At 45.3% G+C, this 20,247-nt stretch overlaps 1 protein-coding gene across 5 annotated transcripts in view; it reads right to left on the minus strand.

Annotated features, from left to right (window-relative positions):
- Positions 1–17,913, minus strand: part of PLXNB3 (plexin B3) — a 64,170-nt gene extending 46,257 nt beyond the window's left edge. For 2 of the 5 annotated variants that reach the window (XM_026676222.2, XM_087956839.1), the window contains exons 1-4: positions 17,792–17,913; positions 11,845–11,914; positions 7,020–8,120; positions 6,736–6,915 (exon numbers count right to left, since the gene is read on the minus strand). In XM_026676222.2, coding sequence (XP_026532007.2) covers positions 6,736–6,915; positions 7,020–8,120; positions 11,845–11,880 — 1,317 coding nt within the window. In that variant the 5' untranslated portion in view covers positions 11,881–11,914; positions 17,792–17,913. Of the gene's footprint in view, positions 1–6,735; positions 6,916–7,019; positions 8,121–11,844; positions 11,915–13,968; positions 14,248–17,136; positions 17,235–17,791 lie in introns of those variants that run through there. The other 3 variants (XM_087956836.1, XM_087956837.1, XM_026676223.2) reach the window with 3 other exon arrangements.
- Between the last annotated feature and the right edge of the window lie 2,334 nt (positions 17,914–20,247).

The raw sequence follows: 20,247 nt of genomic DNA on the forward strand, positions 1-20,247 counted from the left end.
CTACCTTGGTCCCCTGGGGCCTGCCATTATCTCTCAATCTAACCCACCTTCGGGGCAGCCCTGAGGGTCAAACAGGAGAAGAAGGAAACACTCTTGTTCAGATGCCTAGGGGGAAAGGCTTTGGGGTATGTCACCTCACAAGCAAATCTGGGCTTTCCTGCAACCCACAATAGGAGAAGAGGCCGGCTCATGGGAAGGAAGCCTGCCAGGTCCCGGTTGAAAAACAAATATTAGATTGTGAATTGGCTGGAAGGGTGAAATGTCTGGCAGCACTCAGGTTGCTGGAGCATCACAGCTCCATTTTTTTTTTTTTTTTAGAGTTCATTGCATTCCCAGCCTGTTCAAGGAATGCTTCTTTTGCTAATACCAGTGGTAGTATTGAAAAGCAGCGTGCCTATGCTGCGGAGACCTGTAGCAGTGGGCTTCCTTCTCTGTCAAAGAATAATTCAATTAGGGCTGCACAACTTTTTCTACTCCCAAAGTCCTACTGTGCTTTCAAAAGCTAAGATTCCATAAGAAATGGGTAGATTCAAGAGCAAAATTACTTTTGTTTCATTTATGTCTAGGGTCTACAAACTTGGCAACTTTAAGACTTGTGGATTTCAACTGGGAGTTGAGGTCTGCAAGTCTTAAAGTTGCCAAGTTTGCAGATTTAAGGAGTTAAATCTGTTTGCAGACCTTCGATTTAGATCAACGAACATTAAATAATTACAATTTGGAAGGTGTTTTTTTTTTTTTTTTTTAGGATTGCACTCAAGCTCTGTGGCTTTAGTAAATGTGCTTTGGTGTTAAATTGACTGATTGCTGAAATACCTCTTTTTTTTTCAGGGACTGTCAATCTTCCAGAGAAGCCTTCCAGTAAAGCAGCTTTGCGGTGGTTTGAATAACAAAAGAAGAAAAGTGCTTAAGAAGATGATTGGGAAAGAATGCACAGCCCCAATATCTCAAGCCAACAAAACAGAAAATGCTGAGCAAAAACGCTGATTTCCCAATAGGTCATTCCAATCAGAAATAACAACAAAGATAAGCAGAGATACCAGGAAAATCAACCTAAGCCAGAAGTAGTTCAAAAGAAGGCCAAAAGAATGTTAAAGAAGTGGCTCCTGTAATGTTTGAGTGCCCAAATGGAGAATATTTGGAAGAAGAATTATAATCACATGAATTATTCCTAATATGAAAGAAGGCTGCCTTATGCTGACTTTTTAAGAGCCTAAGCTATAGGAAACACTAAGGACCCCCAAGCAGACATACAACTAGAGTCCCCATAAAGGAGAATATTTATAGCTCAGGGGTGAAATGAGGGGTTCCTTGGTGCTCTCGGAGCTTGCTTGTTTTCGTGCAGGCATTTCATTATCCTAACTAGGGAACATCACCAGTGCTAGCAAGGAGTGGGGTTTGCTGTTGGTTTATATTCTGGTATCTTGTCTGTCTGGGAGGGTGGGGGCAGTCTTAGAGTCTTTGGTTGGGCTGTTTACTGATGGCTCCTTGGCAGTTTCTTAATTAGATTATTGCTTGCTTGATTGTTAGTCTAAAGTTAACCTTGGAGTTAATCTACGCTGATCTGGAGTGCTGATTATTGGTGGAGAGGTGCTGGAGTCTTTTCCTCTTTGGGGCTGGTTGACTGTCTCTTTTCCATAGTCTATAGGTGGTGCTAAAGCCTATGTGCCTATTGATGGCTGATTTGTCAGAATGCCAGCCTTCTAGAAATTCCCTGGCATCTTTGGACTTGGCCTGGTCTAGGCTTGTCACATTTTCCCAACTGAAACTATGGTTAAATCTGTCTATATGTTGCGAAATTAAAGAATTTCTGTCATGTCTTCTGATTGTTGGTATTCGTGGAGGCATTCTGCCAGTCTTCTGCCTACATCAGGGCTCTCCAAACTTGGCAAGTTTAAGACTTGTGGACTTCAACTCCCAGAATTCATCAGCCAGCTTTGCTGAGGAAGTTGGAAATCCGCATGTCTTAAAGCTGCCAAGGTTGGAGACCCCTGGTATATAGATGACTCCTGTTTTTTCTTCTGGGGTTGCTGAGTCTTTTGGTTTGTTTAGGATGTTTTGAAGGGCTTTAGTTGGCCTGTGTGCTATGCTGATTCTATGCGGTTGTAGCAGGCTATTTGTGGTTTCTGATATATTCTTGATGTATGGCAGTCTGATTCTTTTTAGGGTTTGTGTTGGTTGTGCGGTATTGGGTTGAGTGGTCAGGGACTTTTTGATAAAGTTGCTTGGGTATCCACTTCTAGTAAGACTAGAATAACTCCCCTTCAAGCCAGGAGCCACACCAGAAAAACAACTCTGGGTGAGCAAAGGCTTGGCAAAGATCATTCTTAGAAAAACAAGGATTTTGTCCCTGCTGTGCAAAATTATGAGGTACTCAACTTGAAAAAGAAAAAAAATAAGTGGGACAGCAAGAAATACCTCTGGCACTCATTTGCCATCTCTCACAGCACAAAGCACAGATCGTATACTTGAAGGATCTTCCTTTTCCTAGAGAAAGAATCCCTACAAGAGAAGGCCATAGAAGCAAAGATCTTGGTCACGTAAGGGGAAAAGGAATGGCCTTTGAGGGATATCCAGACTCTGATCCATTTCCAGGGCTGCTTGGATAAGACTTGCAAGTTTTACGCACAATCTCTCAAATCTGGGACTATTACGTTTCCCTAAAAGTTTAAAATAAATAAATAAATTTAAAATAAAGAATCCTGAACTTAATCATTTGTTCTGAGCAAACGAGTAGAACTGAAAAATATTATTAGGATTATCCTTTCAGAAATCAGCAGTATTGACTTCCGGTTTGAGCTTCTTCGGCGACGGACCAAAATCTGTGATCGTGCGTGGTTTCGATCCGTGCTCACCACCAGAGCGCCCCGAGCCAGCTGGATTTGGGGCTAAGCTATCCCATAGAGGTGGTGAAGAGGGGGGAGACCACCAGCAGGGTCGAGGAGAGCTGCATTTCTCCTCCTCAGCTGGCCATTACTCCCTTTCCTGAAGGGAGTTGCAGCAGTGGTCAGAAATGGCCACCTCAAAGAAGAACTCGACCAGAAAAGAATGTGCAGGAGGAAGATAAGAAGATAAAAAAAAATTTCTTGACTGGATTAAACTGAAAAAGCAATAACGTAAGGTACCCTGGAATTTGAAATATAAAAAATAACATTGTTCCCAAAGAAGACTTTGAAGCAGCAAAGGAGAGAGGGAAGGGAAAGGATTTGGCTTTTTTTTCTTCCCTTCCTTATACTGACAGCTAAGAGATTTAAGTAAGAAATTGATAAAAATCCACTTTGACATCAATAGGCATTTAAGCTGAAAATAAAATGTCAAAGGGATAATAAAGACTTTTGGATACTCAAAAACCTTTAAAAGCAGGAAAGGAGAGAAAAGGAAAGAATAAAAGGACAGGATCTGGAAAAATGGAGGAGACTGCCTGGAACTAAAAGGAACTTACAAGATTCCTAAAAGATACATTCCAACTGAAACTTTGTAACAGAACCCCAGGAAGAAAAAGAGGGGGGGAAAAGGAAGGAGAAACAGCTTTGGATTATTTGGATTACTTGGTGATTTTTGGATATTGGATTTAAATAACTAAAATCAATTGGGTGGTTGTTTAAAAGTGTTTCAAATGGCATCACTTTTAGAAGAACTGAAAATGGAACTTAAAAAACAGAAAGAAGATGCACAAGAAGGAAGAGGTTCTTTTGGCTTCGTATTTCAATTTTTAGAAATGGAGATCTGGAACTATGAGAAACAACAAGAAACGCTTGTAGAACAAGAAGGTTGGGACAAAGAAGAAGGCATCTTTAATGATCAAGTTAATTTTATGTGGGGGGAAAAACGAAAGGGGGGAAAGAGAGTGAAAAGTTTAAGATTTGAAAAAACAACCCAAAAAGAATAGTTTGAAAAATAATTACAATATTAGGAAGCAACAGAAGAGAGAATCACAGAAGAGAGAATTAGAAGTAGAGAGACAAGGGGGCAAAAAGGGGAGGGAGAAGAAGAGGGGGAAGAAGGAAAGGAAAAGAAGTTATAAAAGACAGAAACAAGATATAGAGAAACAGGGAAAATGTATAAGGTTTGAAAGTATAAGCCTATTTAGAGATAATGGGTGAAAATTTAATTGAAAAAGGGATTCTGCAAAGGTACGTAAGATAATATTGTTATATTAGAAATAGAAATAATTTTAGAAAATATGAAACAATGTATGATTAAAATGATGGATAAAATACTTATTGTAATGCAGTGGAATGTTTGTTAATAAATAAATGAAATAAAGTGAATGAGAATGAAATTAGGAAAGGATGGGGACATTTTAATTATTAATGATTTATAAAAATATAAGTGAAGAGAAATATGGGAAAAAAATAATTAATTATGGAAAGTTTATAAGTGTTCACAAGGAAGTATGATATTCAATTGAAAAGAAATGTTAAAGATGTTATGATTCTAACTAATATTAAAGATAGAATTGAATTGGAATGGAATGAGTGTTTTATTTACTATTGTTATATTTTTTTAAGAACATAGTGTGTATTTTAAGAATGTACCAAGCAGAATTCTCTTGGAAGTTATGTACTATATTGAATGTTATAATTTTAAAGGCATAAATTGAACCTTAAATAAGAGTTGAATGGATAAAATTAAAAGATATAAAGGTATCATACTCCAATTAGTAACTATAGGGGAAAATTTGTTTAATGAGAAAAGATAATATGAAATTGAAACAGGACAGACAAAAGTATAAATATAATGATTGGAAAGACATTGAAACTTAGAAAAAGATATATAATTGAATTTAGATATGAGCCAATTAAAAATAAAGTTGAGAAAACCAAGGGAGGGGAAAATTATGGAGAAAATGTTAAACTAGTAATAAGATATGGAATAGAACACAAAGATGAATATGAAATTGAGTTTGTGTCTGTATGAAGAAGTGATAACCCGGGATCATGCTATTCTCAAAAAAGATGTTTTATTTGTATTATATTTTTGTGAAAACCCAAATAAAATTTATATATAAAAAAAAGAAATCAGCAGTATCATTAATAAATGGTAAATAATTTTAGCTGTTGTTATTATAAAGCATGACTTGCTGCAGTGTACACAATTTATACGCCCCAATCCCTAATGGTAGAGTTTCTCTAAAATTGCTGACAAAGTATTGTTTTTAAAATGAAAGGGAAAAGTATGGGAGCAAATCATATCCATCCATTTCTCTGGGGTTGTCTCCGTACACTTCTTTGTTATGACTCTTCCCAAACTTTTGGGAGTATGGTTCCCAGCATGCTTTATAGATACAGCATAGTTGCTCTCCACCAATAGATGGATGATGTTAATGCTGGTACAAGGGAGTACATCTAAGTGCAAGTACTACAAATGTAAACCACCTTTCTAACATAGTAGCACAATAGCCTTAATTGCAGCTCAATCATAAATTTCAGACCCAGTCTGAAAAGGAGACTGTCTGCCTTCAAATAGTGCTGGCACAGCACACGTGAAACTTGCAATTTAAAATATTTTGAAACATACAATTAAAACGAATCAGACCAAATCTTGCTCCACAAGAGGTTGAGCCAAATCAACCTTGCATGTAGAAGACATTACTGGTCATTAATTTACAGAAAGTTGAGTCACAGAGGGAGGGAAAACATTCCTGACCAAGCAATCCTTGTGATACCTAAAACCGAAAGTTCAGTTTTGTTTCAAAACAAGCCTCGTTTCTCATTCAGAAAAGCTGAATTCTGCAGGTAGCAAAGGTGTTGTAATTGAATTTGTTGTCCGTGTGGATTTAGTTAAGCTGTACAGGGTTACTTCTATAACCAATGAGAAGAACAAAGAAAGCAAGAAGGATGTTGTATCTTGTCCTTAAGATATTGGATTTCCCATTGTGCCTCCCCATCTGACTTTAAAATATCACAAACATGGACTTCTCAATTAAAAAAGGCCTCATCTACAATCATACACATTTCATACATTTTGTTACTTGAAGAAGGTAGAGAAAAACAACTCGATAATGATTACATGACGTGACCAATCCTGAATTATGAAATTTAGTAACTCTATCCTAGTAGATTTAATAGAATAAATATTTCTACTAAATAATTATTCATAAAGGCTTGCCAGCCTAAGAAATACACCAATGTGTATTGGTGCTTGAAAGCCAGGATGGTTTGGAATAAATAAGAACGTGAGTCAAAAGCTATTTCTGCACATCTGCCTAACAATGTTAGGAATCCAAGCTACCTAAATGTGGTCCTTTCTGGGACTAAAGTTTCATCCCCTCTTTTTGACACAGGTGCCTTTTAGTCTAATATTGCCTGGAATGACAGAAATTGTAATTCAACACAACTGGAGGGCCCCAGCTCAGTAAACAATGAACAGCTTTATATATTACCTTACCATGACATGATCTCTACTGCAAGAATTAATTAAAAGAGAATAAAAATTCATGCACAGCTTTTAGATATTTGGTAAGTGCCTTTCCCCCAAAACTGAACCAAAGTGCAGTATCCCCCCCACCTCTTTCTGGACACGCTGCTTTGCCAGCGAATGAATTAGAAGTGGAGAGGCAACTCCCACTGCTCCAGCTCCTCTACTCCAACATCACCTCCTCCTAAAATTTAATAGCCTTTGTCATCCTTTGTCCTTCAGATAGATTGGACAAACTGAATGTTATTTTTTCATAGATCTGGAGGAACCAGGCTGGAAAAGGACGGACATAGCTAACATTACCACTACTGCACCCACCTTGTGCAGCTGCCCAACACCATCTCCCAGGAAGACGATGGTATGGCCAGTTTCTACCATGGCAGCCACAGCTGTCAATCTTGGCACGGTAGTCAGGAGTGCCTCAGCCACCAATGGCTTCCGGCTAGCAATGGGGCTAGGCGTGTGTTCATCCCCACAGGGGTAAATCTCTGGGGACTCCTGGAAATGAATAACACGAAAAACAAAAAGGTTGGAAGACAGCCACCTTGGGGTGGAGCAACTGATCCACTACCCTCTAGAGTCATCCCTATCCTGCCACTCACTTTGGATAAAGAGCTGCAACGAGAGGTCACTCCGTATTCAATGGCAGCCTCCTCTTCATTGTTGTCACCTATTCCAGATGTGGTATAGCACAGCTGCCGCGTCTTCTCCATCGCTGCATTAATTGCACTCAAGCTGTAGGAACACAGTGCAGTCCGCCCAGTTGGAACTGCAGTGGAGCCCTGCCCAGCAGCTAAAACAACAAAGAGGGTTTTGTCTTTTCCAACCAAACCAGGTGCCAGATGCATAGCCTGAGCCAGGTTGTAAGCTTGCCCCTGACTATGTTGGCATTCGAGAGGCAACTCCACGTAGGAATAGAGGTTGGTGTCATCTACGCAGGTCCGGGAAAGGTAGGTACGATATTCCAGCTGTGCCTTTGCTCCACGCCGAAAGAACAGGAAGTAGACATAGCCATCAGAAGCAAAGGCACCCACGTAGCTGTTGTTGTAGTCTGAGAAATCACCCACAACCAGTTTCCCCATTCCCTCATTGGAGAAGGCCTGCGGTCCTTCCAACTGGCGGATGGTAAACGGTGGGATCCCTCCAGAGAGCTTTGCAGTCAGTCCGCGACCCACAAAGAGTAAGTCCCGGCCATTGTGTTGCCCCACCAAACCAACTGTTGAAACCTTTGGCTCATTGGCTGCCACAAACTGGTTGTCTCCTGGATCCTCAGGATGGTACAACACTTTGGTGATGTCCGTCAGAGCTCGCTTCTCACATACTCCTTGGAACAGCTGCCCACACACCACTAGCTCACCAGCATGTTCATTGGGTAAGAGGAGCTTGTTGGAGTTGTCCATCAGTTGGGCCTGCGGACACTCACGGACATCGCGGAAAGGGAGACACTCGGGACTATCTTGGTTTGGCCCTGTGGGGGCATGTCCTAGAAGCCTCAGCTCAGAGTCCAGCTGATACAAGGCATTGACGGCCCCCACATACAGTCCCCCTGTGTTCTGGGCTTGAGCCAAATGATTGAATGTACCGTTGGGAACCACAAATAATGGGTAGGAAGAGAGTTGAGCAGCAGCTGGGTACAACGGCAACAGGAGCATCAGTGTAACCATTAGGGGCAGCAACAGGCGGCCTAGGATCATGGCCAAATCCTAGACAGAAGGGAGAAAAGGAATGAGCAACAATTAACACAAACATCCTAAAGCGGCCTTCCCAATCCTTGGGTGATTCAGCTGTATTCCATTTCACTTCCCACAATCTATAGCCAGTAGGTCCAAAGAGCTCAGGACAGTTCTAATCTGACCCGGGAGGACCACTTGCACTTTCCCAAAGGCACAAAGGATGCCCACATGGTTGCCACTATTCCTCTTTTCATCTCTACAGGTTCATTCCAAATGCATATGCTTCAAAACTCTGCAGTCTGGATTACCAAAAGCTACTTGCCTCCTAAAAAGCTCCTTCTGCAGCAAAAAGGCAAAAGGGCACAGTAGCAGATTAACGAGTGGATAAATAGTTTTGGTCATAGAGGACTGAAGTACTACAGGCTAGGATTCATTTCTCTCTCTCTCATCACCACTATCAAATCGGCCACCAAATGGGCATTTAAAAAAAAAATCTGAAAAGGGGAAAGGCTGACTGAGAAATCACAATCCCTTAATAAATCTAAGCAGTTGACATGTCCTCCATCTCTGCAACCAGCTCTGGCCACAACAAATACATACCAGAATCATGAAAGGGGAGAATTAAATATCCAAGTCCAAGCCACATACGCTTTCAATATTCAGATTCAATATTCAGAGTCCAAAATTAACAACATAAACAAGTTGCTGACTCCGTGGACACTTTTGCTGAACTCCAATCGCTTATTTTAAATTGTTCAAGTCCAGCTGTGTTTGCCCAGGTTCAGCCACGTCAATTAACTTGGGAATTCTTTAGCTAGATTGGTTGGTTTATGGTTGTAAGATGCCCAAACTTAGAATGATAAAATAACCAAACTCTAGTGTGTGGTGGTAATCTAATCACATGCTCTATTCCAGCCCTACTGTGATAAACATTACTCATCTCATAGTAGATTTCTTCCTCAGTTGTGTTCCTGTGTTGAGTTGTTATTGAAGCAATTTTCTTATTTGCTGAGGTACATACAAGCATTGATTCACACGGGCACACAACCAGCAGCCTTCTCAATGTGGAGATGATTAAATTGTGACCCTGTCCTACCCACGTAACGGACCATCCTAATTTAGAAAATGAGGGTGGAATGAGCCTGTTCCAGAAAATCTAGCAGAGACACAACAGTCAATCTCATCTGATTGCAGAAACTGCAGGGCCCTTTCAGGGGGGTCTCCAGGCCTTCGCCGACAAAAGCAGCACTGCAACGTCACACCACAAACTCCGCCCTTTGGGAGCATGTGCGAGAAAGAATAGGGCTTTCCCCAAGACACCACAACACTCCTTGTGTCATTCTGACTCCCCTTGCTAACCCTGAGGGTGCCTTTGTCATTTATAAGTGCATACGCATCTTGCAACTCGCCAATCTTCCAACCGTACTTAATTGTGGCTCAGTCTATCACTCGGGAATCACCAGACTAGACAGACTGAGAAATTAATCCCAAGAGGATCTTTTTTTTTTTTTTGCCTCAGGAATAATGTCTCCTCCATATTTTTTCCCCTTCCTCAGTAGGGTCTGCACTGTGTGCCAAAAACTATCACAGATCTGGATTTTGCATGCATTGTAGCTCCTCACTCGCCGGGCGGTGAAATCCTGCTGACAATTTTTTTTAAAAAACGCTCCGTGTGGACAACCCTGTCCTTCCTCCCCTAACAGGCTGGTAAAACCAGATTAACTTGCGCGCCGAAGAGACACCCTGCCAATTTGATGACATTTCAAAGAGACAAAGGAAGTTTTCTTTCCACTCGGTCAGCTAAATACTTGCAAGGGGAACCGGGATTCTGATTGCTGTTAGTAGGTAGGCGTTGGGAACTTGGGGAGCTTTAGGCCGGATTAAGTTGCTGTAAAGGCGGGTAATTGTGTAGCATATGCATGAGGGCGAGCTACGTTCAGAGCAGCTTAGAAAATCGCTAGAAAATCAATACTGTATCCCCGCTTACATGACGTAAAGGCATCAATCAGGTAAAGGCATAAATCGCGGATTCCCAATTCAGTGTCAAGAAGAAGAAACAGCAGCAACAGAAGCAGAAGGAGGAGAAGCAGGGATACCACCATTCATCTGCCTCACCTTCCCAAGGAGAGACTGCCTCTGTTACAGCCATCTATAATCTTGTTATTTCACTACCTGAAGTGGAGGCCAAATGCCACAAGGCTTCTGCATCACCCAGGCCCCAGATCCTGCCTTTCTTTCCACCATTCTCTGTCCTCACCTTCCCTAGACCCTCACACATCTTCCCCAGACCTTTTGTCACCCAGAAACCAAAGGCTTCGCCCTGCTGGGCTACAGGAAAAGCAAAGGATGGGGCTTCCCTCCCAACCCTTCAGATTCCAATTGGGATCTAGCAACAGGGAAGGCGATTAAGAGTCCCTTGATCTCCCTCCATCAGGGAGGTCAGAGGCACAGCCACAAACAAGGACACAGAGAGGAGCCACGGAGGGGGAAAAAGAAGTACGTAATGGGAAGGACCTCAGATTCTTCTTGGATTGCTGCTGCTGCTGCTGCTGCTGCACGTGATAATTGGAGTTAAGCATTTGCTCTCTCTTATTTCTTTGTAGACAAAGGGCCTCCAGAGGCAAATCAATGGGGGGGGGGGGAGATTAAAAAAACAAAACAAAACCCTGGAAACTAAATCTAATCCCAGATGTTTCACAACCTCAGCTGGGGCCAGGATAGGCAAGGCAAGCTTTGTCATGACGGCAGTACAGTATGAAGTGGCAATATGGGAACACGAATGTGCAAAAAACAACAACAACCCAGTACTTCAGACCAAATCTCCCTGGCTTTTTCTTGCAAATCAGACAGAAGGATGCTGTCAAGAAGAGAGCATTTGGTGGGGAGCCTCTCCCCACTGACTCTAGTCTGATTGTTCCTCTGTTCCAGGCTGTTGTCTAAACACACAAGTGGGAAAGTGATTTGTTTTCCCCCCTCTTTCCTCCAGTAGTGGAATTCCCAGCCTTACTTCGCACATACTCTTATTGCCCTTTCAAATGGCCTAGAAAAATGGAGCCATCTGCTTACTAAAGCAGGGAAGGGAAGAGGACCCACTTATTCAACATCTGGGCTGGAAATCAAGCCATCTGTCTTCCCTTCTCCCCTCCCCTAACCCGTTTCATCTCCCCCCTCCCCCCACTGCAGGGGGGGGGCAGGAAGCCAGGGACTACTGGAGTTTATAATAACTCTTCCCTCACCCCTTCCCTGCTGGCAACAGCTGGAAGGAAGTGAAGAGAGTAAATGTAGCAACATTCCAAAATCCCAGGAGAAAGCTGAAAGGCCCTCACAGAAGACAATGACACAGGGGGGTGGAGCTGCTAGAGACAAAGGAAGCTCTACATGCACACACACACAATCCATGTATCTATCCATGTATCCATCTATCCATCAACCATCCATCCATCCATCCATCTATCTATCCATTCGTGAAGAATTCAGGAGTCTTGTTCCCAATATTCAAATATATTTGGGTTGGCGTAGCAGAAGAACCTGAGTCAAAGCCTTGCTACGGGTAGTGATTACTTTCAAGTAATGACCCAGAAGAAAAAGTCATCCCTCATAAACGGCATTTTTCAGAGTCAACTTCAACTTGCCATCTGCATACAGCTAGTCCCAGAGATAGAACCCAGGGATTTCTACACCCCAGAGGGCTCCCAATCGCCCTCTTAAATCTCCCCTCTAGACCATTTGACATCCATACCCTTCCAATGCTTACCGACCGGCTGTGCTGGAGACATTTCAGCTCCCACATGGTAGGGTCAAGCAGCAGGACTCCACAGGCATCCCTAGTGGAGGAGGAACGAGATAAGACAGGGTGCCAGCGACATGGAAAGGAGGTTTGCCGTGGTGCTTCAAGGCTGCATCAATGGCTGCTGTGATAACCCTCCCCGATCAAAGTCTCCACTGTTCCCATCTTGACTGTGCCATCAACAGAGCCACACGGGGCTAAAGGATCCATTATCCCATTGACACAGAGCGCTCACAGCTCTGATACATGGCACTGACAACCCAGAGAAAATGGAATGGGGTGGGGGTAAAAGCAGCGTCTGGAAGCACAGAATGAAGGCCCTTGCTGGAGTTTGGAGAAAGAAAGCACTTATTGCCTGCTGGGATATCAGCTGAGTGGAAGACTGTGAGGAGCAGCAAGAGGACAGGTCAGGACATGGGTTGAGTTGAGCTCTTCAACAGAGAACAGAAGGATCCTTTGTGATTTGTTTGTATGGAGTTGTTGATCAATTGGAGGGGGGGGCAAATAGAGAGATGCCTGATTTGATAGCATCGAGAGACCCTTTTTTCACTTTGGCAAGGAGGGTGATATTTTGTTCTTTGGTTTTTTAAGTCTGTGGGAGAAAACCTCATTCAGCAGCCCAAGACTGACCAGAGACTTTGCAATCAGCAAAAAGATTAAGCCGGCTGAGGCGCGCAGAAGACCGGGACACCCTTATCCTCCCAATTTGGAATTTGACTTCCAAATTTCTCTGGCTTCTACTGGTGCAAAGAAGTAATGCTAGACGTCGCATGCTCTAGGCCTCCCCAGTGTTTGAACTTCCCTAGGCAGATTATCAACAGAGCTCTGCAGACCGGCTCCCGGGGATCAAAGCCTTGCTGATTCCTACTCCGATGCCAATAACATGCTGCCACATCAGGCAATTGCATTAGTCCACCATTGGCTGGTGGGTGCGTGAAAGGGGCTAGACTTGACTGAACATGCCTTTGAGAGTCTGACCACCCACCACCCACAATCCAAACTACTCCAGATCTGATTTCCCCCTCGGTCCTTGGAAGCAGCCCTTTTATCTGCCTCTCTCCGGCAATATTGTCTCCCCTCCCACATCTAACCATTCCCAGGCAACCCTATCACTGGCTTCAAGGAAGCTGAAACAATCTGGGAGATTTGGCTGAAACAGGGAAAAGGACTGGACATTTGGGCAAGAGAGGGGAGGGGAAGGGCTAGGAGTCCAACAGGAGTCAACCCTATGTGTGGAAGAGGATTTGGGAAGGTCTTCTTCCTTCATCTAGGGTGGCCTGTTACACGGCCTCTCCTGCTACTGCAGATACTTCCCCGTAGATTCTGTGCTACATCTGCCCCGAGGCCTTCCTCACTTAGAAGAAAGAGAGCTTGAAAAGGTGTCAAGGTCAGCGAGAAGCTGCAGTTCCTTGGCGGGCACCCAGCTCAGCCACCCCCACAGCGGGAAGCAGGCGTGGGGAGAACTATGCCAATCTATCTACGTGCTGCTGAATGCCCCCTTTGTTGGCTCAGGGTGGGGAGGTGGGGGGCAGAGATAGCGCCACCCCTGATAAGAGTCCAGAGTCTGAAAGACTCTAACTGAAGGAGTTCAGGGCTAGTCGGCTTAAGGCCTCCCAGAGCTTTTGGCCCAAAAGAGTAGGAAAGAAGGGCAGCCCCCACTCTCAGCCCAGCACACCAAGGCGCACCCATGTCCAGGCGCATCCTCACCCACATGAATGCATAGGAAAGAATGCTGTCTCAAAGGGCAGAGAAACACACAATCCAGCAGGCAATCGGAGTTTTTAGGAGCCAGGACAGGAAAATACACAAAGGACTGAAAGAAGGTCAAAGCAAGTCAGAATGTTAAGGGGGGGGGGGGAGAATAGGGGCCGAAGCTGGTTACCTGCCCCAGAATGCTCTGTCTCCTGACTCCAGGCACATCAGATTTTAGGGCACATAGCAATTGCTTGACTGAGCTCAAAGGTACACAATCCCCTCAAAGAGCCCTTGAGATCTTTGCCCATTTTAGTTCTCTTCCACATACAAACATAGCACATACACACACACACACACACACACACACCAGCATCTCAACCAGCATCCCTTACTTACAACAGCCGCAGGCACTGGGCACACACCTGTTCCTTGAGTGGGAAAGCAGGTTCTCCCTCCACCTGGAAGGTGCTTGGTGCTGCTGCCACTGCCTTTCTACAGGCTGCTCTGCTCGGCACCAGGTGATACAGTGGCGAACCCAACCCACCACCCAACGTCACTAAACACCCACACCATTAAAAAAAACGGTGGGCGGCCTCTGATAATTCCTCACATGCAGCAGCAAGTGGGTTTGAAGCCGGAAGGCAGCTGAACACCAGAACTGCGTCTCCAACAAGTGCCTGGGACTGAGAGTTAGGACTGAGGCACATCCTTCCTTGCTGAGAAGGAGCGTGTGTAACTGGCATCAGCAGACAGAGGGCAACCCCTAAAATCAGATCCTCTGGTGGGGCTGAAATTTAACTCTGCCACTCCAGACCCAGAGCCATCTCAAAGAGGGAGGAAAGAACAACGAACAGCAGGGAGGGAAGGGTGTCACTATGTTTGTTATACGATTTGAGTAGACATTATTATGTCCACTTTGCGGGTAGATAGTAAATACAGGCACCAATTCCTCACCCACTGCTCTGGGTGAGGGGAGGAGGGCGGGGGGGAGAAAGAGAATAATAATGCTTGGAGTTAGAATCTTGTGAAATCCACACTTCTTTGGCATCAGCCCTATCCACCCCTGCTTAACTATGCAAACACTTTTGGAGGGAAGGTAGAGTAGCAAGATGGCCGTTTTGCCCCTTCCCTTCCCCTATAACTTCACATGCCTTTGGAAAGACCAGCAACCAAAAAAAAAAACACCACTGTTAGTGTAATAGCTGTGTAATTATATAGCAGAGTTTGTCTGGGACTTGTTCCTGGTCAATAGCAGACACCCACCTCACACACACACACAAGGCAGCTGCACAATTGTTCACCCTCAGAAAACATCACAAATCGTATTACACCTGAGTGCCCAGGAACAGATGCTGCCTCTAAGCAACAGCCCAACCCCTCATGAGCCTGCCTGAAGCGGTTCCCATTCTAAATAGCTCCCACTTTATGACATTCTTCCCCAGAGGCCTATACAGCCCGCACTTTGCTAAAACTTCCTAAATAGGTTTAAGTCAAACCGGTTGGTCCCAGCTGAATGACTGCAGGCAACTGTCTTGGGTTTTAGCTTGGCTCTGGATGGTTGGTTTTGGCATTGATTGGATTTAGTTATTACTACATTTATTTTATTTTATTGGTTTGGTTGGTGTTGTCAGCTGCCTTTGGTTTATAAAATAAATAACCCAAATTTGCTAGGTCCGTTATTGCACACTATTATTGCACTAAGCCGCATAAGCCAAAGTTTTACCAACCAGAAAAGTTGGGCTCATGCACTAAGCCAAAGCCAAACAAATGACATTCCATGTCAAGGCAATGTGCGTGAATCCAGCAGAATGGGAGGAGGGGAGAAAGAAGGGGGAATGGAAGCAGGGCTTCTCCCTAAATTTAAACAAAGGGTGAGTGGGTGTGGCAGTTTTTCCAGATTGCTCACCTACTCTCCCAATTGTCCTCTCCTTGGTTGGTATTTTTTTAAAAATACCTTATATTTAGGCTTGTGCAGTTTGGCAAAGGAAAGAAACACCTAGAAGATAAGTTTTTGGACCACTTAATACAAGGTTGTCAAACTTGATTTCATTGAGGGACATATCAGGGTTGTGTTTGACCTCGGGGACCAGCGGGGGGCATGGCCAGCTTGACATCACTCGTTTTGGGGGCACCGGTGGTGGCCTGAGCGCTCTGCCAACAAAAACAGGCTCCTGAGCTTCATTTTCGGCTGCGACAGCCTCTTGCAGCCCTCTGCCAGTGAAAACAGAGCTTGGCCAAAAATGGAGTTTGGGACATCTGCGCGCGGCCCTCCCAAGCTCCGTTTTCAGTGTCAGGGGGCTGCAGGAAGCCGTCTTGGCCAAAAACTGAGCCAAGCTCTGCTTTTGCTGGCAGAGGCCCTGTGAACCGGTCTTGCAGGCCAGATCTAAGCATCCCACGGCCAGATCTGGCCTGCTGGCCTTGAGTTTGACACCTCTGACTTAATACATCTAATATAAAAATAATGTTTCATAGTAACAGTAGGTTTGCATGTAAAACAGCTGATGTGCAGAAGAGGGTGCGAAAGCCCAGTTGTGACCTGGATTCCAGGACCAGTGTCACCCAGCTAAGGTCAGGTAGGGGACAGCATCTTAAATCATTTATTTTTCATTTAAAAAAAAAATTATAAAGCAGGATTGTCCATTCAGTGTAGAGATGAATGCAACTTCTTCATACACCCTGTGAAGAAGCTTTATGATGGTTGGGACTTTGCAACGCAAAAGGCTATCTCTGTTCTGGGTTGTGATGGCAAAACTTTTTTTCTTTCTTTTGCTTTTTACTGGCAAAACTGAACTACAGCCAACTACTGTCATTCTTCAACAGGATACTATAACCACCCTGGCACAGCCACCTGGCATGCTCCCTCTGTGCTGCAAGTGGAAAGACCAGCTTGTCTGTGTATTCATGCTGGACTTTCTGGAGTTGCAGATTTGATATAACCCCAAGGCCAGCAAGAGGGGAGAAGATTTGGCCAAGCCAAATAATTCACCTCCACACTTCTCTCTCCCTCTATCAAGAATACCATTCCACCCCCCACCCCAACCCCCATTTGTTCCCTACTTTCCTTCTTGTTTTGTTGAGAGAAAAAGAAGCATTGCTGTGGCTAATGTTAGCCATGGTGCTAACAAGTTTCAACAGGCCTGAAAACACCAACTACCGATTGAGTAGACCTCCTCATATCTGAAGAGTGGATCTCTCTTGTATGGGAAATGCAATCTGCATTTCTTTGGGGATAACTCAATCTACTTTTAAATCCTTAAGAAGAATCCTTTTTGCAAATTAATCTCTCCTCTTCTATCCAGTTTAAAAAACAAACAAACCACACCAGTAATCCTTCCTTGTACAGTACATTTCACAGAATCACAATTGAGGTGAATGTTGCTCGGGCAGTTACAGTACGTGATTTTTATCATACAGTTTTGTAGTCAGCTCAGGATAACAATTGCAGACAAACTTGCAAGCACATTCCCACCCAAACAACAGACCCTAACGCAGATGGGGTGAATGGAGGGAACACACCAAATCGGATTTTTTTTTCCTTCTTCTTTCAAAAGGTAGAATACTTGCCTTCTCTTCTTCCAGTCTCCAAATTTGGCAATTTCCTCCCGGGCACTTTTCAACTTCGTCTACTTTGTGTGAAGCGCCCTCGCAAGGAATTTAATATTCTAGATGGGGAGGAATAGGGTGAGCAATGCGGGCGAAGAAAAACAAACTCCGATGAGAGCAGATGATAAAAGATGAAGGGAAAAGAAAGTCGGAAGCGAGCAGAGAGAGAGAGAGCAGGGGCGCTGAATGAAGGGAGGGGAAGGAGGGAAGGGAGGGAAAGCTGGGGAAAAAGGTGTGGAGCGGCGGAATGCTTGGAGAGCGATCAAGAGAAAAGGGAGCGTTGCTGGAAAGAGAAGGAATCGCTAAAGAAGGCAGCAAGGGGAAGCGGGGGAGGGGGGGGGGGTTATCCAAGGGATGGGTCGCCTCTGGGAAGCAGAGCGAATGCTTCGGGGTATTTATTCTTTGTCCGGGTTCTTTTTGCACCCCAGTTGGGATTCGAGCAACGCCTCGGAGCTGGGAGCAGAACAGAGAAACCCGCGTTTGCAGGAAGGCATGAAGATCGCTGGAAGTACGGAACACATGCGATCCTAAGAAAAGGTCCTCGAGGGTGCCCGAAGGCGCATCCAACAGTTCCCTCCCTCCCTCCCTCCCTCCCTTCCCCGCCAGCGCTACCTACCTGGCCGGCGAAGTTCAGGAGAACTTGCGACCGTCCTCCGCTCAAGTCAGGAGCCGCCCCTGGGCAGCGGCACCCACCTCGCCACACCCCCCCACAATGCACCGCTGCCAACTCACAAGTCTCTCCTCGGCCGCCCGCAGCCCATTCCAAGCTAAGCCGAGGCGAGGCAAGGCAAGCCGCCACCTCCCCAAGCCCGAAGGCCGGCTAGAAGTGGAGAGTCAGGAGCGCCCCCTGCTGGCTAAAGGGAGTTACGGGCGTTCCAGGGGTTCAGGTTGTCCTCGGTTTACGACCACAATCGAGCCCAAAATGTAGCCTGCTAAGCGGGAAAGTTGTTAAGTGAGATTTGCCCCGTTTTGCCACCTTCCTGGCCACATTTGTTAAGGGAATCCCTGCAGTTGTTAATCTAGGGACACGGTGGTTAAGTGAATCTGGCTCCCCCACTGATTTGGCTCGTTTGAAGGTCGCAAAAGGAGATCACGGGACTCCGGGACACTGCAGCCGTCATAAATGTGAGTCAGTTGTTGAGCTGTCCGAATGTAAATCCCGTGATCACGGGGATGTTGCAATGGTCGTAAGTGTGAAAAATGGGTCACTTTTTTCAGGGTAACTTTGAACGGTCAATAAGCAAACTGTGGTAAGTTGAGGACTAGCTGTATTCGGTCCGGCTGCCGCATCTTTGAGCATGCAACCTGCACGTCAGGTTTGGGGAGTTTTAAGACTATTCCAGTTCTGTAGTGACCAGCCCATTTCTGTATCCATCCTTCCTCAAAATATGAATGGGGAGAAACAGCATATAGATGCAAAGACCATCCCTTCCATTGTGTAGCTTCTTAATTGAGCTTTGCTCCCTCGGGATTTGGTGCTGATGGCTCATTAGGTTACCCTCATTACGGTGGGCTGCCAAGATCCGGACTACCATTAAAGCAGTGATCCCCAACCTTTTATGCCGCGGCCCGGTACCGCATCAGCTGGGTGCCGCCGGCCCGGTACCGGCATCAGCTGGGCGCCGCCATCTTTTTGATGAAAAAGTGCTTCTGGTGACCTCACCGGAAGCACTTTTTCATCAAAAAGATGCGGCTATGTTCGTGAGCTTTTCCAGGTAGAAATGGCTTTCTACCCGGAAAAGCTCACCGAGCGTTACGCCGCCATCTTTTTGATGAAAAAGTGCTTCCGGTGATCTTTCTACCTGGAAAAGCTCACCGGAAGCACTTTTTCATCAAAAAGATGGCGGCGCCTCAGCAACCAGCGCCCGGTAGGACTTGTTCCAGCGGACGGTACCGGTCCCCGGACCGGTGGTTGGGGACCCCTGCATTAAAGGGCAACCAAGAGATTTAGAATGTTCCTCACTCCCCTGCTGCCATCTAGTGGCCGTCAGATTTTTGTGTCCCAAATCTGGTCACCCTTTGTTGTTAGTTGCAAAGTCCTGTCCGACCCATCGCAACTCTATGGACAATGTTCCTCCAGGCCTTCCTGTCCTCTTATCATCTTCTGGAGCAGGGGTCGCTAACCTTTTGGACCTCAGGGACCACCAAACTCATAATTTTAACTCCCGTGGACCAGAGACTCTGGGAAAATCCCAAAAAAAGTCTGCAGGAAAATTCCCCACCCCGTTTTCCTATCGATCGATCGTTCTTTATTTGGGATCGCAGGATATTGTTTCCAGCTCCGTTCTCAGGGGGAGAGAGAGAGAGACTTTTGGCTTCATGCAAGGAAAGCAGCAGAAGCAACATAAGTCTTTCTTTCTCTCCCCCAAACTCCGCCAGAAATGAGTTTGTGTGAGACGTGTTGCACCGGCACAGCCTCTTGGAGCAGTATGCCTTGCAGGGTCCCCAAGACTCATTTCTGGCGGGGTTTGGGGGAGAGAAAGAAAGACTTTTGCTGTTTTCCTTGCATGCAGCCAAAAGCAGAAGAAGAAAAAAGGGGAAAGAAACAGCCCGGTGGCCAAGCCAGGTGCATGAGGCGAGTGGGACAAGTTCCCCCCTTCCGCCCTTTCCCCCCTCCCCTCATTACCTCGCGTTGTTCACAATGCAAGCAACGCAAGCCTTGTGTTCCCAAGGGCCATTTGAGTGGTGCAGCCTTGTGTTCCCACACAGCCTGGATTAATTGCTTTGGGGGTGATATTTCTCTGTGGACCACCAAAATTTTCTCGGGGACCACTGGCTGGAGACCATTGTTCTGGAGTCCATTTAAGCTCATGTGACTGATTCAGTGACTCCATTCAGCCCCCTCATTCTCTGTCGTCCCCTTCTCAATCTTTCCCAGCATTAAGCTCTTCTCCAGTGAGTCCTTCCTTCTCATTAGGTGGCCAAAGTATTTGAGATTCATCTTCAGGATCTGGCCTTCTAAAGAGCAGTCAGGGTGATCTCCTCTAGGACTGACCAGTTTGATCGTCTTGCAGTCCAAGGGACTCGCAGGAGTCTTCTCCAGCACCATAGTTCAAAGGCCTCAATTCTTTG

This window comes from Notechis scutatus, chromosome 2, assembly GCF_049901735.1.
Source record: "Notechis scutatus isolate UNSWTSFEM ecotype Mainland chromosome 2, rNotScu1.2, whole genome shotgun sequence".
Lineage (NCBI taxonomy): Eukaryota > Metazoa > Chordata > Lepidosauria > Squamata > Elapidae > Notechis > Notechis scutatus.